Source organism: Bubalus bubalis, chromosome 16, assembly GCF_019923935.1.
Source record: "Bubalus bubalis isolate 160015118507 breed Murrah chromosome 16, NDDB_SH_1, whole genome shotgun sequence".
Lineage (NCBI taxonomy): Eukaryota > Metazoa > Chordata > Mammalia > Artiodactyla > Bovidae > Bubalus > Bubalus bubalis.
The window spans coordinates 83,976,505-83,995,858 of NC_059172.1; the positions used below are offsets into that span (position 1 = coordinate 83,976,505).

At 38.0% G+C, this 19,354-nt stretch overlaps 1 protein-coding gene across 6 annotated transcripts in view; it reads left to right on the forward strand.

Annotated features, from left to right (window-relative positions):
• The window catches only part of MRE11 (MRE11 homolog, double strand break repair nuclease), a 76,504-nt gene extending 58,570 nt beyond the window's left edge, over window positions 1-17,934 (forward strand). For all 6 annotated transcript variants that reach the window (XM_044929819.1, XM_006071803.3, XM_025267039.2 and 3 more), the window contains 4 exons: window positions 4,254-4,312; window positions 6,471-6,538; window positions 11,986-12,064; window positions 14,170-17,934. In XM_044929819.1, coding sequence (XP_044785754.1) covers window positions 4,254-4,312; window positions 6,471-6,538; window positions 11,986-12,064; window positions 14,170-14,223 — 260 coding nt within the window. In that variant the 3' untranslated portion in view covers window positions 14,224-17,934. The remainder of the gene's footprint in view (window positions 1-4,253; window positions 4,313-6,470; window positions 6,539-11,985; window positions 12,065-14,169) is intronic.
• Window positions 17,935-19,354: the final 1,420 nt, after the last annotated feature.

The following is a 19,354-nucleotide window of genomic DNA, read 5'->3' on the forward strand; positions in this document are numbered from 1 at the left end:
AGAAGGATACTGAGACATTCTTAGCAGGTCTAAAATAAAAGCAGAGACGGGGAAAGGAAGTGAAAAAAAAAAAGCACTGTAAAGAATCTGGGCTGAGTTCAACATATGAAAAGTTCTGTGACTTTAGATGAGTCACTCAGTCTCCTAGTCTGTTCACATGTAAATTGGGACTAATCTTGCCAAATTCTATTATTCTGAAGATTAAAAGCAAAAAACCTGGGAATTCACTGGTGGTCCACTGATTAGGACTCTCCTGAGGGCCCAGGTTCAATCCATGGTTGGGGAAGTAAGATCCTGCAAGCCAGATGATAGGGTACCCCCCCACCCCGCAAAGGCTGGCACATAGTAGGCTTTTGTGAAATGTTAATGTTAAAAAAGAGAGAGCTATTATTGAAAAAAAGAGGGAGTTAGGAAAGGAACAAGAATAAAATATGAACACCTTGTTAAGCCACTACAATTCGGTTAATGTGCAACACAGAGGCATGGACATTGTAAATTACCTGCCTTTACCTGAGCCCAAACTGAGTTTTTTCATCATGGCTTTGTTCAGTTTTTTGTTTGTTTGCTTGTTTATTTTAATTAATTTTTTACTTTTGGCTGCACTGGGGCTTCATTGCCATGCACTGGCTTTTTCAGTTGCAGTGAGCAGACTTCTTGAGGTGGCTTTTCTTGTTGCAGAGCACAGGCTCTAGGGCCTGTAGGCTCAGTAGTTGTGGTGCATGAGTTTAGTTGCTCCATGGCATGTGGGATCTTACCAGACCAGGGATGAAACCTGCATCCCCTGCATTGGCAGGCAGATTCTTAACTACTGTACCATCAGAAAAGTCCAGGCTTTATTGTTTTATGTGAAGCTTTCCCTAACACCATTGGACAGAATTAATTACTCAAACTGAGTCTTCAAGTTTCCACTGTTCTTGTTAAGAAATCAGCTGTTAGTTTAGCTTGTTGCTTTTTTTTTTTTAAGTAGTCCATTTTTCCTCCATCTAGCTGTCTTTGGTGTTCCCCACTTTCACTATGATGAATCTAGATTTCAATTCTTTTTTTGTCCTGCTTAGAATTTATTCAGCTTCATGAAACTGAATTGATGTGTTTTATCACTTCTAGTAATCCTTTGTTGTTATCCCTTCAGATACTACCTCTATTCTGTTCTTATTCTTCTAAGATTTCAATTAAATAAATATAACCTGTTCACTCTGTCCTCCTACTGGGGAGTAGTACTAACTTCCCAGAGTAATTAAAAGTGTTAAGTGAACTATGCATATCCATTACTGAGCATAGCACTTGATAAGAATCCAATCAGTGATTGCTGTTGTTATTAATAGTATTAGTGGCAGTGTTTACAATAAACTTATGAAAATGGATCTTCCATAAATTAGTCTAAATTTGTCTTTTATACAGTTGATTTGGCTCAGTGGTTTTACATTTAACTGGTTACATCCAACATTGGGCCTTTTTTTGAAAAATAAAACTGACTTTTTAATACAGTCTGTGACAGAATAACCATGGAGTACTAGCTATAGTAGCTGTAACTTTGGGACAAAAGCAGCTTTAAAACTATAGCTTCTGTGTTTGTATTCTAAATGGAGGAATGAAGAGATAAAGGTTCAATTCTATTATAACAAACTACATGGAGTGTAGAGGTTTGTTACTGCATTGGAGTTTTATTGGGAAATGTATTAGATATTACATTTATAGCCAGCAGCAACATTTTTCCATAGAAGTTTGTCTGCAAAGGATAGTGACTAAATAAAAGAGCCTCTGTCTTTGCATTTAATTTACCATAGCTACCATTGGTGCTACTCCGTCTACAATGATGATAGTAGTAGTCTCTGTTACTAGCGACATCATTTGAATACCTGCTCCTATAGTCACTTGCCAAAACAATTTACATTAACTACTTTTTATTCTTTCAACAATTTTCAGCATGAAGTATTATTAATGCTGTTTTATAGGTGGAGAAACTGAGACTTGAAGAAGCCAAGGAACTTGGTCATAGTCACCCAGCTAGAGAGTCCACCTAGGTCTAACTCTTAAAACCAGAGCTTTTAGCCCCCAGTACAGTATGCATTGCCTTCCTAATAGAACCCAGTGCTTAATTTTCTGATAATGTTAATTTATCACACAAACATTTATTGGGGATAGAAAGAAAGGAAGGCTCTTGTTTCTTCTTCAAGGAGCTGAGATTTTGAGGAGTCCATTAGTGAATAATAATTGAGCAGAAATATTTTTTTGGAAGAGTCACAGTCACTGGCTCTTTCATTCAGTTGCCCTGTCCAGCCTTTGAGTACAGTAGGATGTGAGGCCAGTAATAGAGTAGGTGGGTAAGAACTCTGCTTCTGTCTTTCCTCTCCCCTCTTAGCTAGACATGCCAAGATTGGGGGTGAAAAAGAGAGTAAATGGTATCTTAGGCCTAGGTGGGAAGATTCCTGAGTTTTCTTACTAGGAGATTTTTGGACTTTGTGGGGTTGTTTGAGCATTTGACTTCTTTAAATCCTCTGTCTTTTTATCTCCTCTTGCCCTGTTGTTTGGCTTTGGGGTTATCTTGGGGGAGACCTTTTTTTTTATGTTAGGGAACTGGTAAGGCTTAGGAGAAACTTAAACCTCTGATGGGCTGTTTACATTTTATTCTAGGTTTTTAATATTCTGCTCTTAATTCCAGTGTGTGTGGGGTTGGGGGGTGGTTCCCCATACCACCATTCCGTTCTCAGACACCTGCTGAGTGTCCTACAAGTCAACTCAGTTCTGACACTGACTACCCAGAGACAGCATCAGATTCCACAGGGGAGAGACCCAGCTCCACAAGACCGCCTGCTTCTCTTCAGATGCCAGTCACATGCTGGAATATGGTTGTTCCCATACTTCTGACCAATTGGCCATAAATCAGAGGTTCCCATGACTCCTTCCTTGATTCAATTTACTTGCTAGAGTGACTCACAGAACACAGGAAACTAGTTTACTTACTGGATTACTGGCTTATTACCAAAGATATTAAAGATATGAATCAATAGCCAGTTGAAGAGATACTTAGGGCAAGGACCAGAACAAAGGAGTTTCTGTCTGTATCAAGTTTGGGGTCTAGGCATAGTGGCATGTGGAAATATCCTGATTCATTCCCTGGAAGCTCTCTGAACCCTCTCCTTTTGGGTTTTTTATCTAGGCCCCATTACATAGGCGTGATTGATGAGATTATTGGCTGTTGGTGATTGATTCAACCTCCAGCTTCTCTACCCTCCCCAGAAATCAGGTTGGGGACTGAAAGTTCCAACGTTCTCTTCCTAGTTGGTTCCCTGGTACCCAACCTCCCTCAGTTGTGGTCCCAAAGTTGCCGTGTTAACATAGTAAAAAGCACCTTGATGGCTCTCATCATTTCAGGAAATCAGCGTTTTAGCGGCTCCCTGGGCTTCTTGGTTGCTCAGATAGTAAAGAATCCACCTGCAGTGCAGGAGACCCAGGTTCGATTCCTGGGTTGGGAAAATCCCCTGGAGAAGGGAATGGCAACCCACTCCAGTAATCTTGCCTGGAGAATTCCATGGACAGAGGAACCTGGCAGGCTACAGTCCATGAGGTTGGAAAGAGTCAGACACAACTGAGTGACTTAACACTGACTGGCTAGGGGCTCTCTGCCAGAAATGTGGATGAAGACCAAATTATGTTTCTTATTGTAAAATCATAATATCATAGTCTTGGGAAGAATAAACTTCATGATTCTAACCAGGTTTACAAAGGTGGAAATGTAAGGATTTATAGGAAAGTTATTGTGAAACAAAGGATACACTGTTTTCTAGAATTCCCTCTGGACAATTACTTAGATACTGAATATTTTTAACACAGTAGAGGAGAGTAAGGAAGCTCTTACTGGAACAAGTGGCTCCTAACACAGTAGAGCCACGAGGAAAGAGCTTGCCAACTATAAGAGAAGACCTAAGGAGGTTACTTTCACTTATTTGGAATTCAGTCTATTTGGTGATCAGATTTTATCCAGGTATTTTGCTGTAAAATACTTTTTACTATAGATGTCTTTATGAACACTGCTTATTACTTTATTTGAGTAAATCAGAAAAATCATTTGAGACTGACAGTTAGACATACAATTCCATCTCCCTTCAGATTTTAAGAAATATAAGTGGTTTTATAATTAGTCATCATGAGCTTTTACAGATAAAACTTAGGAAGTAATCAGCTAAAGAAGCATGCAGATTTTTCTAAACTGTTTTAAGAAAAACATAATGGATGTATCATCTTTTTCATTGTAGCCTTTAAATCTACAAGACAGCAGCCCTCCCGAAATGTTGCTACTAAAAATTATACCGAGGTAAGGAAAAAAAGTTTTATAGTTGTGGGCTACTTTATATTTTGTACATTATGATTGTCAATTCTTTGCTTTACAGAGTAAATAAAAGAAAAAAAATGTAAAATGTTAAAACTGTTGAGAACTTTACTGATTATAAAGGCTGAGGGCTTCTAGGAGTTTTTATTTTGTTTTCTCTCTTAAAAAAAAAAAGAGAGTGAATCACCTTGATTTGTACATCCATAAATATGTGTCCCCAGTAATAGTTTTAAGAATAATAATGTTGAACCAGAAGGGTCCATGCGTGGAAAACTGTTACAGAAGATGGGCATTCAGTGCACAGAGAGGTCTTGTTTCTTGTTGGTGCCCTTTTGTTACTTACATACTCTGGCTGTGTCTTAATGGCTGAAACTAGACTCAAGACAGATTACAAGGTCTGAGTTTATGGACCTCTGTGTGACTCTAGATTTAAAATGAAACTTCTGCTGTTCTTTGGATTCCAAGGAGAGTCCAAAATTGGCTTGAGTCTCCTCTTCCCTTGTTTTCAAAACCCATGTGTCTCACCTGGCTTCTGCCTCCGGAGTGGCTGTGGTTCCCCCCGCCCCCACCCCCCCCCCCCCCCCCGAGATATAATAATCAAAAATGCCTCCAGACATGCCAGACGTTTCTGGAATGGTAGTAGGGGTTAAAAATCACACCTATCTGAGAGTCGCTGCTCTGTATCATACCACCCTAGCAACGTTAAATTCATCCCTTCCTGATCTCTGCAAGCTCGTGATGCGGCTGACCTCCTCTTCCAGAAAGCTTCTCTGTCCTGCTCCTACTATTGCTCTTTTATCTCTCTCAATTTCATCTTTTTATTTTTTTTCCACCTCTTCTTCCTATTATACAACTATCTCTGAGTGTACTGGTCCTTTTATCCTGACCTCCATTTCATTATTCCGTCAGCTGTTGCCCTCTATTGCTTCATATATGAAAACAAACAAAACTTTCATCATGTCCACAAGGAAGCTTCCCTTCTAGATTTGTCTTTTATAATGGAAGAATATGAGTTCAAAAAGAGTTAAGTCATGGCAAACTAACTTTTTCTTTTATTTTTTTAATTGGGGATACATAGTGGAGAAGGCAATGGCACCCCACTCCAGTACTCTTGCCTGGAAAATCCCATGGACGGAGCAGCCTGGTAGGCTGCAGTCCATGGCGTAGCTAGGAGTCAGACACGACTGAGTGACTTCACTTTCACTTTTCACTTTCATGCATTGGAGAAGGAAATGGCAACCCACTCCAGTATTCTTGCCTGGAGAATCCTAGGGACAGGGGAGCCTGGTGGGCTGCCGTCTATGGGGTCGCACAGAGTCGGACACGACTGAAGCAACTTAGCAGCAGCAGCAGTGGTGGTGGTGGTTTAGAGGAATGCTGAAGGTGTTAGATTCCTTCAAGGTACATAAGACAATCTAATGATAGTTTCATGGACAAAAATATTGTCTGGATTCATAGCTGATTAGACAGCTTCATTTAATGGTTTTTGACTAATAGTTCAATGTTAACCTGTTGAGGGAGTGGATCTCAAGTGCTATTTTTTTCACTGTTTTGTCTTTGACTTTATCAGTTAGATGAAGACATAGCAAATGTGTGTATTAAGTGTCAAGATAACAGAAATATAGAATAGGTAGTATTTTGGATTATAGAATCAAGAATCAATATCAATCAGTTATATCTTTACTGAGGCTTAAAGGCAACAAGTGGTATTTAACAGGGATAAATGTAACAGAAAAACAGATATTCAGTACTTCCCACACAGTCTTATATACCTCATTTTTAATTAGAGATGAAACATTGACGGTCTTTCATTTCAAACCCAAGAGAATCAATCACCGGGCACTGTCTGCATGTGACCCTATGTGAGTCATTCACCAGTCTAGGTACATGTTCCTGTAGGTACCCAGGCTGCCATGGTACAGGATAGAAGTGAACTCACACATATTATACAGAAAACCATACATAAAATGAAGAGGTCTTAGGGAGGAGGTCAGGCAGAGCTTTAGGTTTTATGGGTGCTGCTAACATGGTTTCTGCCTCCTTCTTTGTAAATTTTTATAAAAAATGTATTTTTAGACTATTTAATGCATTTTTTTCAAATTTTCCATCCCCACAAAGACTATTTGCTTTTTCTCCCTCTTAGGTGATTGAGGTGGATGAGTCAGATACCGAAGAAGACATTTTTCTGACTACTTTCAAAACTGATCAAAGGTAGGTGTAGTCACTTCCTGCAAGAAGAAACATTTGAAAAAATTAAAAATTATCCAGAATTCTCCTTCTACATTTTTCTAAGTCATGGAAATCTAACAGATTCATTTTCAACTAGTCATGTATTTGTTGTTGCTGTTTAGTCACTAAGTCATGTCTGACTCTTTGTAACCCCATGGACTAAGCTCCTCTGTCCATGGAACTCTCCAGACAAGAATACTGGAGTGGGGTTGCCATGCCATCCTCCAGGGGATCTTCCTGACCCAGGGATCAAACCATCATCTCCTGCATTGCAGGCAGATTCTTCACCACTGAGCCACCTGGGAAGCAGTCATGTATATACAGAAGTGAAAAATAGACCAGGGGCTAGTTCATAGAGTCAGTGCATCATTATTACAAGTATTTTCAGTGACAGTTTGAATAACTTGTCATTCATTTCCTTTTGCCTTTATTACCCAGTGATTTTCTTGTTAGAGTACTGTGTTCTCTCCAATTAACAGAAAATAGCTTTGTATTTTGTTTATATTCAGTTTCAGCTTTTAGCACTTCCTGTATGTCAGGCACCATTCTAAGCCTTCGCATATGAATTAGCTTCTTTGCTGCTTACAGTCACTCCAGGAGGTAAATGTATTTATAACTCTGTTTTCCTCCCTTTTGTCTTTGAAGAAAGTGAAGCCTGGTAGTTTAAATAACTTACCTGAGGTCACCAGCCAGTCACGGACCAGGCATTCTGCTCCAGGACTCACCTCTGCCATTGCTTCTTTTATTTAATTTTATTGAAGTATTAGTTGATTTACAGAGTTGTGTTATTTTCTGCTATACAGCAGAGTAGTTATACATATATATATACATTCTTTTTCACATTCTTTCCCATTATGGTTTATCCCAGGATATTGAATATTGTTGCCTGTGCTATACAGTAAGACCATGTTGTTTGTCCATTCTATATATAATAGTTTGCATCTGTTAATTCCAGATTCCCAGTCTATCCCATTTGCACCCTTCTCCCCCTTGACTAGCACAAGTCTGTTCTCTGTGTCTGTAACTCTTATTTTTGTTTTGTAAATAAGTTCATTTGTGTTGTATTTTAGATTCCACATATAAGTGATATCATATGGTATTTGTCTTCCTCATTCAGACTTACTTTGCTTGTTATGATAATCTCTAGGTCCATCCTCTGCTGTTGCTTCTTAACATAATGGATTAAACTCTCAGACCTCTGTGCATGTAATAAGAGTCATTTAAATGACAAGAGACGATTTAGAGACTAACATTTTGGCAAGAAATCTGAAATCAGCCTTGGCAGATTTGTGTTCCTAATGACAACACAATTTAGGTTGTTTGGTGGAAATTATTTAGTAATAACATGGTTGGTGTATTTATTTCAGTCATAATTGGAAGCATTAAGCTCTACCACTTACTGAGTAAGGGCCTTGTACAAGTTTCTTCTGTGCCTCAGTGTCCTCATATGTAAAATGAAGACAAGAATAGTCATCTCCAAGGGTTATTATGAGGCTTAGAAGTAAGTTAATGTTAGTGAAGTGCTAAGTACAGCACTGATAGCTTATGGTGAACGGTGCCGGATTTGTGGTCTCCCAAGGAGAAGATTTAACTCTGGGACCAAAGACACAGTCTCAGTCACTCAGAGCTTTGTGTAGCAGAGATTTTATTAAAGTGAAAGTGATAGAAAAGTGTTCTAGCAAAAGGCACAGGAAGGGGGTAGAAAAGTATCTGCCTCGCTAGTTTAAGCAGAGCATTAAATATATTTAAGCATTAAATATATTTATATAAAAGCATTATATACTTTTCAACTGGCTGTTGAGAGTAGATGAAAAGAATGCGTCAAAGCTGTGAAAGTTTTGTTAGACCTCTTTTCCCACAGCATACATCTTGAGCTTAAAAAATACATGTCCTTGAGCAAGAGATAGGGCTTACAAGGCCTACATGGCTAAGGCAAAAGAATGTGAAAAAGAAAGAATGTTCACCTCCTTAAAGGGGCCTTGGATTCCCTATCAACCTGCCTAAGTTAAGTCTCTCAGTACTTGGCACAAAGTAACACCTCTATAAAGAGGAACAGGCTAGGGAAATCAAATGAGAATAATGGGAAGAATGGTAGGCAGTGAAAGCACTAATATTCTGGTGGTTAACTTGAAAAAGGAAAGAACTTTCAGCTGTAAAACTCCCTTCTGCTGGATAGGCAATGGTGGTCCACCCTCTTTTCTTTGGAAAAATTGCAGCAAACTCTACCTTGTTGTGGGCTTCCATGGTGGTTCAGACAGTAAAGAATCTGCCTGCAATGTGGGGGACCTGGGTTCGAATCCTATGTCTGGAAGATCACTTGGAAAAGGAAATGGCAACCCACTCCAGTATTCTTGCCCAGAGAAGTCCATGGACAAAGGAGCTTGGCAGGCTACAGTCCATGGGGTCGCAAAGAATCGGACACAACTGAGTGACTAACTCTACCTTGTTGTACTGGGAATAAGAGGACCCTTCCAGATTTGATAGAGCTGGTGGTACCCACCCTCATCTTAAAGCCACAAGCAAGAGAAGACCTGGTCCCATCAGGCCAGGGGAAAGAGGAGAGATGGAAGGGATCCTGTTAAACCTCGCAGTGAGGGGAACTGACATTTCGGGGGCACCTTTTATGTGCCAAGGCCATTTTAACGTGTTATCTTATGCTTGTGACAGTGCTACAACTGACATAATTGGGCGAACATTTCTAGACAGGAATTCTGACCTGTGGCTCCAAATTATATCTGTGCAAAAATGAAGAAGACTTAGAGCTCCTGCACACAATTTAATACACCCTCTCTGCCTTAAAGCTCATCAAATTAAACTTTTTTTTTTTGGTCATTAAGGACAAAAGCCGTTTATTTATTTGGCCTAGCAGTCAAAGCAATATAGCCATTCTTTGCTTCCAGCACTGATTTCTAAGGATAGGGGACCTCTTATAGACTGGATCTGTCAGTCTGTGGGGTCCTCTGGTATAGAATTAGGGGCCCCTGCTATGATCACATGAGCCAGCGTCTGGTGTAGATGTCTGGGCACTATTGGTTATTTGTCTGGGGAGACAGCAGCAGGCAGAGTCAGGTCTCAGTGCATGCTTCTTTCTTAACTTTCCACTTTCCCCAGGCCCCGTATCCACAATGCCTTGTCTGCCATGGTGGGCTTCGGCTTTATGCTCTTGATGCTCTGTCTTCCTGTCACAGATGGAAACCAGTCAATGACCAGTTCCAGCTTAGGTCAAATACAGAGAGGTAGGAGGGTCCCAGTTGGATCGGTTGATAAGTTCCTTGATCTGCTGTCTCTGAAGCTGTGTTGCTCTTCGAGTTTGCTCGTCATATCCTCCTTTACCTTTGTGCCTGAGAACCTGTGGGTTTTTCTGTTTCCTTCTGACATAAGACCTCTTGTTTCAAACAGTTTGTCCAGACAAGACCTTCAGTTCTTTTGCTGTAATAACATTCCAAAGCGTGGTAATAAATCGTTGGCTAGGAATTCACAAACGCTGCTTTCGTGACAGGAGCCGGCCACCTTTTTCTTAAAGGGTTAGGTAGTAAATATTTTAGGCTTTGTGGGCCAGGAGACAATATTGGGGATATTATGTAGGTACTTAACGATTTAAATGTACCCATTTCAAAAGGTGAAGACCATTCTTAGCTCACATCTGTGGGCAACAGGTAGGCTGGATTTGGTTTGCTAACCAAGATTGCTGGCCCATGTTCTAAGATAACTTAAAATTTTTGTTAGTAAAAAGACAGGAATATGAATTCCATTACTATAAGTTAAGCTTCATAAAAGCAGATTCCTGATTAACTTGGTTACTGATATTTCCCAGGGCCTATCATTTAGTACTTGGCAAGGATCAAGTACTAAATAAATATTTGCTATTCAATTTGGACAGAACATGAATAATATTAACTGAGGCAACCCTAGAAAGCAGTGAGGCTTTTCCAAGATCCTTTTATCCTTTTATGGAAACATAGCTGATAGTTGAATTAAGATATTTCAATGTTGCCATAATTTTGAGGAGTAGAGGATAGTAGTAGATATGTGTTAATATATGCTAAGAACTATGATAATACAAGCAAACATCTGTGAAATGCTTCATACATGTCAGGCACTGATCGAAGTGTTTAGGTATATTAACACATTTAATCTTTTTTAAGTGGCTATTGATTTTTATTTTTGAAATTATTTTTTATTGGAGTATAATTACAATGCTGTGCTAGGTTCTGCTGCTAAGTCACTTCAGTCGTGTCCGACTCTGTGTGACCTCATAGACGGCAGCCCACCAGGCTCCCCCATCCCTGGGATTCTCCAGGCAAGAACACTGGAGTGGGTTGCCATTTCCTTTTCCAATGCGTGAAAGTGAAGCGCTCAGTCATGTCCGACTCTTCGTGACCCCATGGACTGCAGCCTACCAGGCTCCTCCATCCATGGGATTTTCCAGGCAAGAGTACTGGAGTGGGGTGCCATCGCCTTCTCCAGTGCTAGGTTCTACTGTAGAGCAAAATGAATCAGCCATACATATACATACATATATTCCCTCACTTTGGGATTTTCTTCCCATTCAGGTCACTGCAGTGCAGTAAGTAGAGTTCCCTGTGCTACGTAGTATGTTCTCATTAGTTATCTATTTTACAGATAGGGTCAATAGTATATGGGCTTCCCTGGTGGCTCAATGGGAAAGAATCCACCTGCCAGTGGAGGAGACGCAGGTTTGATCTCTGGGTTGGGAAGATCCCCTGGAGAAGGAAACGGCAACCCACTCCAGTATTCTTGCCTGGAAAATCCCATGGACAGAGGAGCCTGGCGGGCTTCATTCCATAGGGTCACAAAGAGTCAAACACAACTTGGTGACTAACCAGCAACAACAACATAAACAGTACATATACGTCAATGCAATCTCTCAGTTCCTCCCACTCCTCCCCTTCCCCCCTTGGTGTTTGTATGTTTGTTCTCTGTGTCTGTCTCCATTCCTGGTTTGCAAATAGGTTCATCTCTCCCATTTTTCTAGATTCCATATGTGTGCATTAATGCAAAATAATTGTTTTTCTCTCTCTGACTGACTTCATCCTGTATGACAGTTCTCTAGGTCCATCCCCATCTCTACAAATGACCCAGTTTCATTCCTTTTTATGGCTAACACATTTAATCTCTTAAAAAAGTATTATTATCCTCGTTTCATATCTGAGGAGATTGCGGCACATAGGCCGAGTACCTTGCTGGAAGCCATGTAACTCAGAAGGGGCAGAACTGGAATTCACACTTTGACCTCAGAGTGCTTTTCCTCACACATTTCTGAGCTTTTACTGCCTCTAATGCAGCTCGAAGAGAATGTACTAGCTGTTTTTATTTATGGCTGCTACTAAAATGAAAAATTTGGCAAGAAAGGCTCCTGTGATGAATTTTTGGTTCATCTTCTCTGTTTTTCTCCTATTTTGCCTCAGAGGCTCGAGCACTTCATCATCAAGCAAACCCATGTCCCAGAGCCAGATCACCAAAGGGGTCGACTTTGAATCAGATGAGGTAATAATAAAGTACTAAGTTAAATCTTAAATAATTTAAGTGTTTATAAAATCTGAATAGGAACTGCTAAGCTAGTTGCTGAAAATTATTTCTGAATATAGTTTCATTGATCACCTTCCTTGGAACCATAGTTACTGTGGAATCAATGAGTGGCCTCTGTTGAGTGCCTGTCAATGGAAATGTCTCAGACGTGAAAGGCCTGAAATTTAACGTCTAATATTCACTCAGCTCTTATTTAACCTGCCCAGTTAACAGTAGGATCAGAATAGTTTTTTTAAGCTTTTGTTGTTTATGTTTGGAGAAATAGTGGTGATAATATCATAGAAGTTACTTTTTAATAGAATGTTTATTAAATCCTCATTATATGCTCTACACATTCCTATATAAGGATGCATGGTGGTAATTTTCAACTGTGGTAGAAACATGAACATAAAACTTAAATCTCAACCAGTTTTAAGTGTACAATTATCAATAGTTCACTAGTGTTAAGTGTATTCACATTGTTGTGCAACAGCCTCCAGAACCTGTGCATCTTCCAGAACCAAAAATCTATACCCATTGAACCACATCTTTCCATTTCCCCTCTCCTCAGCCCCTAGAAACCACTCTAGTGTCCTTATGATTTTGACTGCTCTGATACTTCAGATCAGTGAGATTATACAGTATTCGTCTTTTTCCGCCTGGCTTATTTCACTGAGCACAGTGTTCTCCAGGGTTATCCCCATTGTAGCATGTGAATCACACCTATGATTTTGAGCTTCACCTGCTGCTGTCATGTTCCCTGTGTCTCAGATGTGGTTTTGAAACAGCTTGAAGAAAGACTCCCCAGAACTCGGGCTACAGAGAAAAATGGCAACATGAACTCATACAGTCTGTCTATTAAATACTAACATGTTGCCTCCAGGAGAGAAGTGAGCAATTGTTGATGCATTTGTTAATTCCAGAGCATCTAGATATACATATGGTTACATGTTACTTAAAAAAATTTGTATACTTCAAGTTAACTGCAAAGGAGAACTATTTGCAAATTCTCTACTATACCTTAATTTGGATTTAACTCTCATTTGTAAATCAGTTCTGCCTTTTATGGTAGCAGAAAATGAATCAATAAGTGAGAGCAAATTTGTATTTCTCAAGACATCCGTATATCAGTAGAGATAGCTAACTTGGTAAACATTTGAATGTGTTAACATCGCCAACAGAGCCTAACACCAAATAGTTATTCCTTTTTAGTAATATCTTAAAAGAAACATAAACCAAAACTTTACAGTTTTGCTTTCTCTTTTGAATATTTAGTTATAAAATATATAATCATTGATTTATGTTATCTGCATTAGATCATGTGTTTGGGGCTTATTTTAGGTTTGTTACTTTTCATTCTCTCTAAATTCTTAGCAAACATCTGATATTCTTGCCTATTTATATTGTGCATGTAATAAACAACCCAGGAACATAGAAACTCATTGAAACTGAAATTGCCCGTCTACTTCTTTTTCTAAAAAAGTATTTGAAAGATTGCTTTGCTAGATTGTTTCTTGCATCATTCTGAGAGTAGTGGATCTATTTCTGGCATTATATGGGTAGTGGGAATAGAAATTGCAGTTATTTCTAAACTGGATCATGTGGCTTCATTAATTTTTTGGCTTTCAGTTTCTGGAACATGAGATATACCAGTTATAAATTGTAAATTGAAAAAAAAAAAACCTGTTTAAAAACCTAATAGAAATGACTTGAATAGTATTTATTTTTTGGCTTTCCCATACCTTATTTGCTTTTTGTAGGATGAACAACTGAGAGACATATATTGACATATATTATGGGTGTATATATACACACTCATATAGAGCAGGATAAATTTTTATTTTTAATGCTTGCTAAAAATTCAGTTGACCTTATTTATTTTAACAGTGAAATGGCTACTAAGGAAGGGAGAAAGAGAAAAAAAACTGACAATTTATATTTATGAAGGAAATAGAAATACGAAAGCGTACCCGATGTGAAAAGAGAAGATGGCTCTTACTGGCATTGTTTGCCCGTAAGCACTTCTGTTTTATCTCAGTGAAGCATGGAACAGTCACTAATTTTACATTTGGATGTCGTTTTAGGACGATGACGATCCTTTTATGAACCTTAGTTGTTTAAGAAGAAACAGAAGATAATATATTTAATGGCAGTTTGAAGTTTTTAAGATTCGGGAAAAATTGAAACATTGCAGACTAAGAGTTTACCAGTTGAAGATTTTTTGAGTATTGCAGTTAACTGAAGAATTTGAATCGTTCTTGCTTACACAGAGATGGAGAAACTAATGTATAAAAATTTATGTTTTTTAATATCACTTCCTGACCATGACTCCACTGTCTGAGAAACTTCCCAGTTCAAGGACATATAGAGTAGCATTGGTTCTCCTTATTTTTCAATCTGGTGTTAATGTTACCTGTATTATAAATGCTCTATAAAACTTAGAAGGTTATCTGACATACAGTAGTTTTATTTATACTGAGTGAGAGCTTTGTGTAAATATCATTCTTGAATAAGGACTAAAATAAATCTACCATTGTACATTTCTGCTTTATAATCAAACACTGTGTCAGTATTTTAAGGTGATGACATTTAGCCAGAGTTGAGGAAAAGAGCTTTACCCCTTTTTTATAATTTTAGTAATTTCTAGACATCGTGGATTTCCTGCACGTAAAACAGTTTATATGAACAGTGCCTAAGCTCACTGTTTGTTACTCAATATGTGTTCTTTTTCAATATATGTTCTTTTTCTAATGCTTGTGAAGGTATCAGCCAGAGACTTTGAATGATTACATATATCCTGTACTTTGAACAACTCGATAATTGGTATCAAAAAATAAAGTCTGTCATCATTATCATTTCTTATTCCAGTTGTAGCAAAGATTCTAAAAGATTGTGCTTTCATTGACTGGTAGGAATTTCCTGCATTATTTTCCATTATTAAAGTTTCTGTCTCTTCCTTATCTATTTCTAAGAGGAAAGGGTTAAAATAGTTTAACCATATTTTCTTAGAAATATTGAATCTTTTTTTTTTTTTTTAGACAGACTGGCCAATTGAGCCTTATGGTTATATTAGATTAACAATGAAGTATCACTTCTATGGAATATCAGTGCCAAGATTCCTCACTACTAATATTTTATCTTAACATTGAGCATGAGCAATTCCAAAATCTTAGAGAAGCAGCTTCTGTTACATTTTCTTACTTGTAAGTAGGAAAGGAGAAAATGGCTCTTACTACTTCTTAGGACCAAAGAATTTGACCTGTTCAGATTTAAGTTCAGTAATCCCATTTTCCTTTTTAAGACTGTTAAAAGACCCCGTTGGAGTGTTGTTTTCATCTTACAATGCAGCTATTTATTCAAAACTCCTAAAGGAAGTTACAGATCTTGGTGGTGCAACAGCCTGACATTTCTTCATAGGTAGAAACAAACACTAGATGGAGCAATAGTCCTGATCTTTGATATATTCAAACCTAGAATGTGTCAAACTTCAAAAGACAACAGTAGCTTAGTGGCTGGCCTGTATATCATAGCCCTTTGCAAGGACCCAAGTCAAGAATTGCAGTGTAGCCCTGGTTTCTTTAAAAATATTTTCTGTACTTCATTTGAGTATAGGATTATTTTAGTAGGTAGCATCAAAGCCTCAGCAGAAGGCCTTGTCCTGTGAAATACTCTCCAGCACATCTACTCCCATCTTTAATATTCCCAGTATTTGAATGAAGCAAAGATGAGATGCTTTCCACGGTGGGATGGAAGCTAGTTTGGGAGACAGTCTCTAGGAAGACTCAGCCAATGACTCTTCTCACCTGCCAATCAGATGTGTTCAGGTGGGAGTCATAGTAAGGGACATGGTCACTAATGCAACCTGATAGATTCCTGAGAAAAAGAGTAAGGACTTCCTTTCTGCAAACTGCTCTGTGGTATGAAAGAGGTACTAAATGGGATGCATTTAACTCCTGTGAAAAGTAACTGGCAGTGAGAGAAGGTGAATTCTCCCCCAGCTAATTCAGGTCATTTTGTGAATAGCATGTCACTTCCTGTATATTGGTTGGCCCTAAAGTGTTCGGGTTTTCCATGAAATGTTACAAAAAACCCAAATGAACTTTGGGGCCAACCCTATAGTAAGTATGGAGAAGGAAATGGCACCCCACTCCAGTATTCTTGCCTGGAGAATCCTGTGGATAGAGGAGCCTGGTGGGCTGCTGTCCATGGGGTCACACAGAGTCAGACACAACTGAAGCGACTTAGCTGCAGCAGCAGCAGCTATAGTAAGTAAAGTAGGAAAGAAGGACATTTTTGATGAATATTGCTCCATAGTTAAATATGCCACATATCCTTTTTATTGTATATTGATGCAGTAAAATCTAGGGCTTTTTGGATGATTTTTCGAGTTGGGATAGATGTGTGGAGGTGATAACTGCAGAACCCCTAGTGAAAACATTCTGAGGGGAAAACTTCTTTCATCATTTACCAAAGAATATCTTTTTCTGGCATTTTGTATCAAAAAGATAATAGTACATTTATAATTCTAGGAAATAAAAGTGGTACTTAGGAAATTCAGGCATTCAGACTTTCAATTTGGGTACATATTGTATATGGTTTTCATAAATTTTAAAATTATGAAATACAGTAACAGAAAAGTCATGTAGTTAAACAAATAATGATAAAGTGAGCCTCATGGCACTCTGTACAGGTCAGAAAATAGAATTTCACCAGTGCCTCAGGAGCACTAGTGTCCTCTCTGGGAAACCCCATCTTGACTCCTGCCATTGAGAAGTTTGTTCTTTTGCCACAAGGTGGTGCTTCCAAATTTAAAATTTACTCAGTGTAGTTTTGCAGTAAATTTGGAACCTATGCAATAATACTGAACCTATGCAGTTAAAACCAAAATTAGCTTTCTAATTTTATATGTAAATTGCTTGGCATATTTCACCTGGCTCAGCCTGTGTTACTAAGGAAATTGTCAGTTCAATAAATTTTACATATAAAGGTTCAAGAAGAAAATGTTTTATGTTTTAATAAAGAGAGAAAAGTCTTTATTAGAAAAATGGAATTAAAAAGTTTCCCATTGTAAGATTTTTCTGTTGAAATGTACTGTATTTAAAAATAACTTTCCCCCAGTGTAATCTGTTGTCCTTTTTTGTATTCCTTATACATTTGTCACACTGTTTTATGGCTTTTTAAAGCTAATTCTTTTTTTTTTTTTTTTTAAGCTCATTTGTTATAGAATAAAGATTTGGGTTTTTTTGAGTCCAGAGAGCTTCCATATTTTTGAATGAAAAATGTCTACATTTCATCATTTGCTTATCTTATTCCCTTTTAATATTTCTGAACTTAATGTTTAATAACTAGGTCTCAAAATACTAGCAGTTTAGATAGGTCTCTATGAAGTCAGTTCATATAGCTTTCTCTTGCCAAGCACATTTGTATATCTGTTCTGTGACTGATAGCTAAATCTGATTTTAGCTATTTAAATCATACAGGCAATGCATATTCTTCAAAATGCAGACATTGAAATCTTTACCAAAATATGTATTTCCCCATAATCTTCTCCCCAGACAACCTCTCAACAGTTTAGGTACGTATTTCTATAATTGCTTTTGACATGACTACTAACAAAAATGGTTGAATCAAATTGTGTAGTCAAATATTTCAGTCTCTGTGTCAAGGTATATGTTCACCTTAGTACTTACTTTGACATCCTGAGTTTTCTGTATCTTGTTTATCAAGCTCTTTTAATTTAAGCCACCATTGTCTGTTTTTTTGAGAGATAATTTCAGTGCTTTCCAATGTGTAATTTAAATGTTATCACTCTAATAATTTGGGTCAAATAAAAGAATATTTAATCTGTGTGCCTTGATGTCATAAGTGGTAAAGCAGGATTCAAAGGGCTCTTGACCAGTGATTGCACATAATAGTTGATTAGCCAAAAGAAGCACGATGGATATTAGGCTGTTTGGCCCAGTCTGCTCTGTTCTGCCTGTCAGAGCCACAGCAGTGCTTATGAATCATGTACAGCCACCCAACACTAGCACTTAAGTGCCCTTGATCACAGTACCTCATTTCAAGTGTTTCGTTTTTGTTATGTTTAAAAATCAGTATTCTCTCAGCTGTAAGCTTATAAAACTAACTTCAGTCTACCTATAATTGCATTTGAACTGATTATGGGATGTATCTGGACTTTGAGCAAGTGTTGCTAGAGGTGAAAAGGCATTGCCTAGTAGAATGAGAGGCACAATTGCATATCTGATGGTCTTTTGTTTTGTTTTGCCTGTAGGTCTTGATAGTCTAGAAATAGGACTTGTGAAATGACATCTAACCATCTGTCATAGACATACCTGAAAGCACCCAGCAACTCATCATTCCAGTCTTGATTTCTGAGCTTTTCAGTAGTGCTTTGAAACCAGGTTACATTTTTTAAACTTTTAATTTTGAAATAATATCAAATTTATGGAAAATGTGCAGGGATAATAGAGAACTTTTTACATTTTACTCAAGATTCACCAATTTTTAACTTTTCATCATTAAAAAAAGTATTCTCTATGTGTGTATGTTCCATACCATTTCCTTCTCCAGGGGCTCTTCCCGACCCAGGGATTGAACCCAGGTCTCCCGCATTGCAGGCAGAGGTTTTAACCTCTGAGCCACCAGGGAAGCCCATCCATGCATATATTCATATACAAACATGAACATGTACACTTATGTGTAATTTTGTTTTCAGTCTTTGGAGAGTAGATTGCAAGGGGAAATGCTTCTTTGCCCCTTAATACCTCAGTGTATATTTGTGTGCCCTCAAATGTTATTCTCTTCCCTCCCACATCCCTTTCTCTGCTCTATTGTAAGTAAACGATTTCATTCTTGTTTATCTTTTCTGTATTTATTTTAGCTAAAAATGAATTTGTGTATTTTAATTTCTCCATTTTTCTTATGCAAAAAGTTGTATGCTATATAATTCTCTCCCTGCCCCCCACCAAACAATATATCCTGAAAATTACACCAAACAATTTATATAGATTTTTCTGTTTTTCATAGCTGTATAGTACTCCCTTGAGTTTAAATACAGTGGTTTATTCTATCATTTTCCTGTATTTGGGTATTTAAGTAGCTCCAGTATTTGCAATTATATAAACATTTCTGCAATGTTAACATTGTTAGTATTTTCTTATTTATGGATGCGTATCTTCAGAGTAAATTCCTGGAAGGTGGAATTGCTGGGTAAAACAGTAAATGTTTGTGTAGTTTTGCTAAATACCACCAAATTCCCTCCATAGA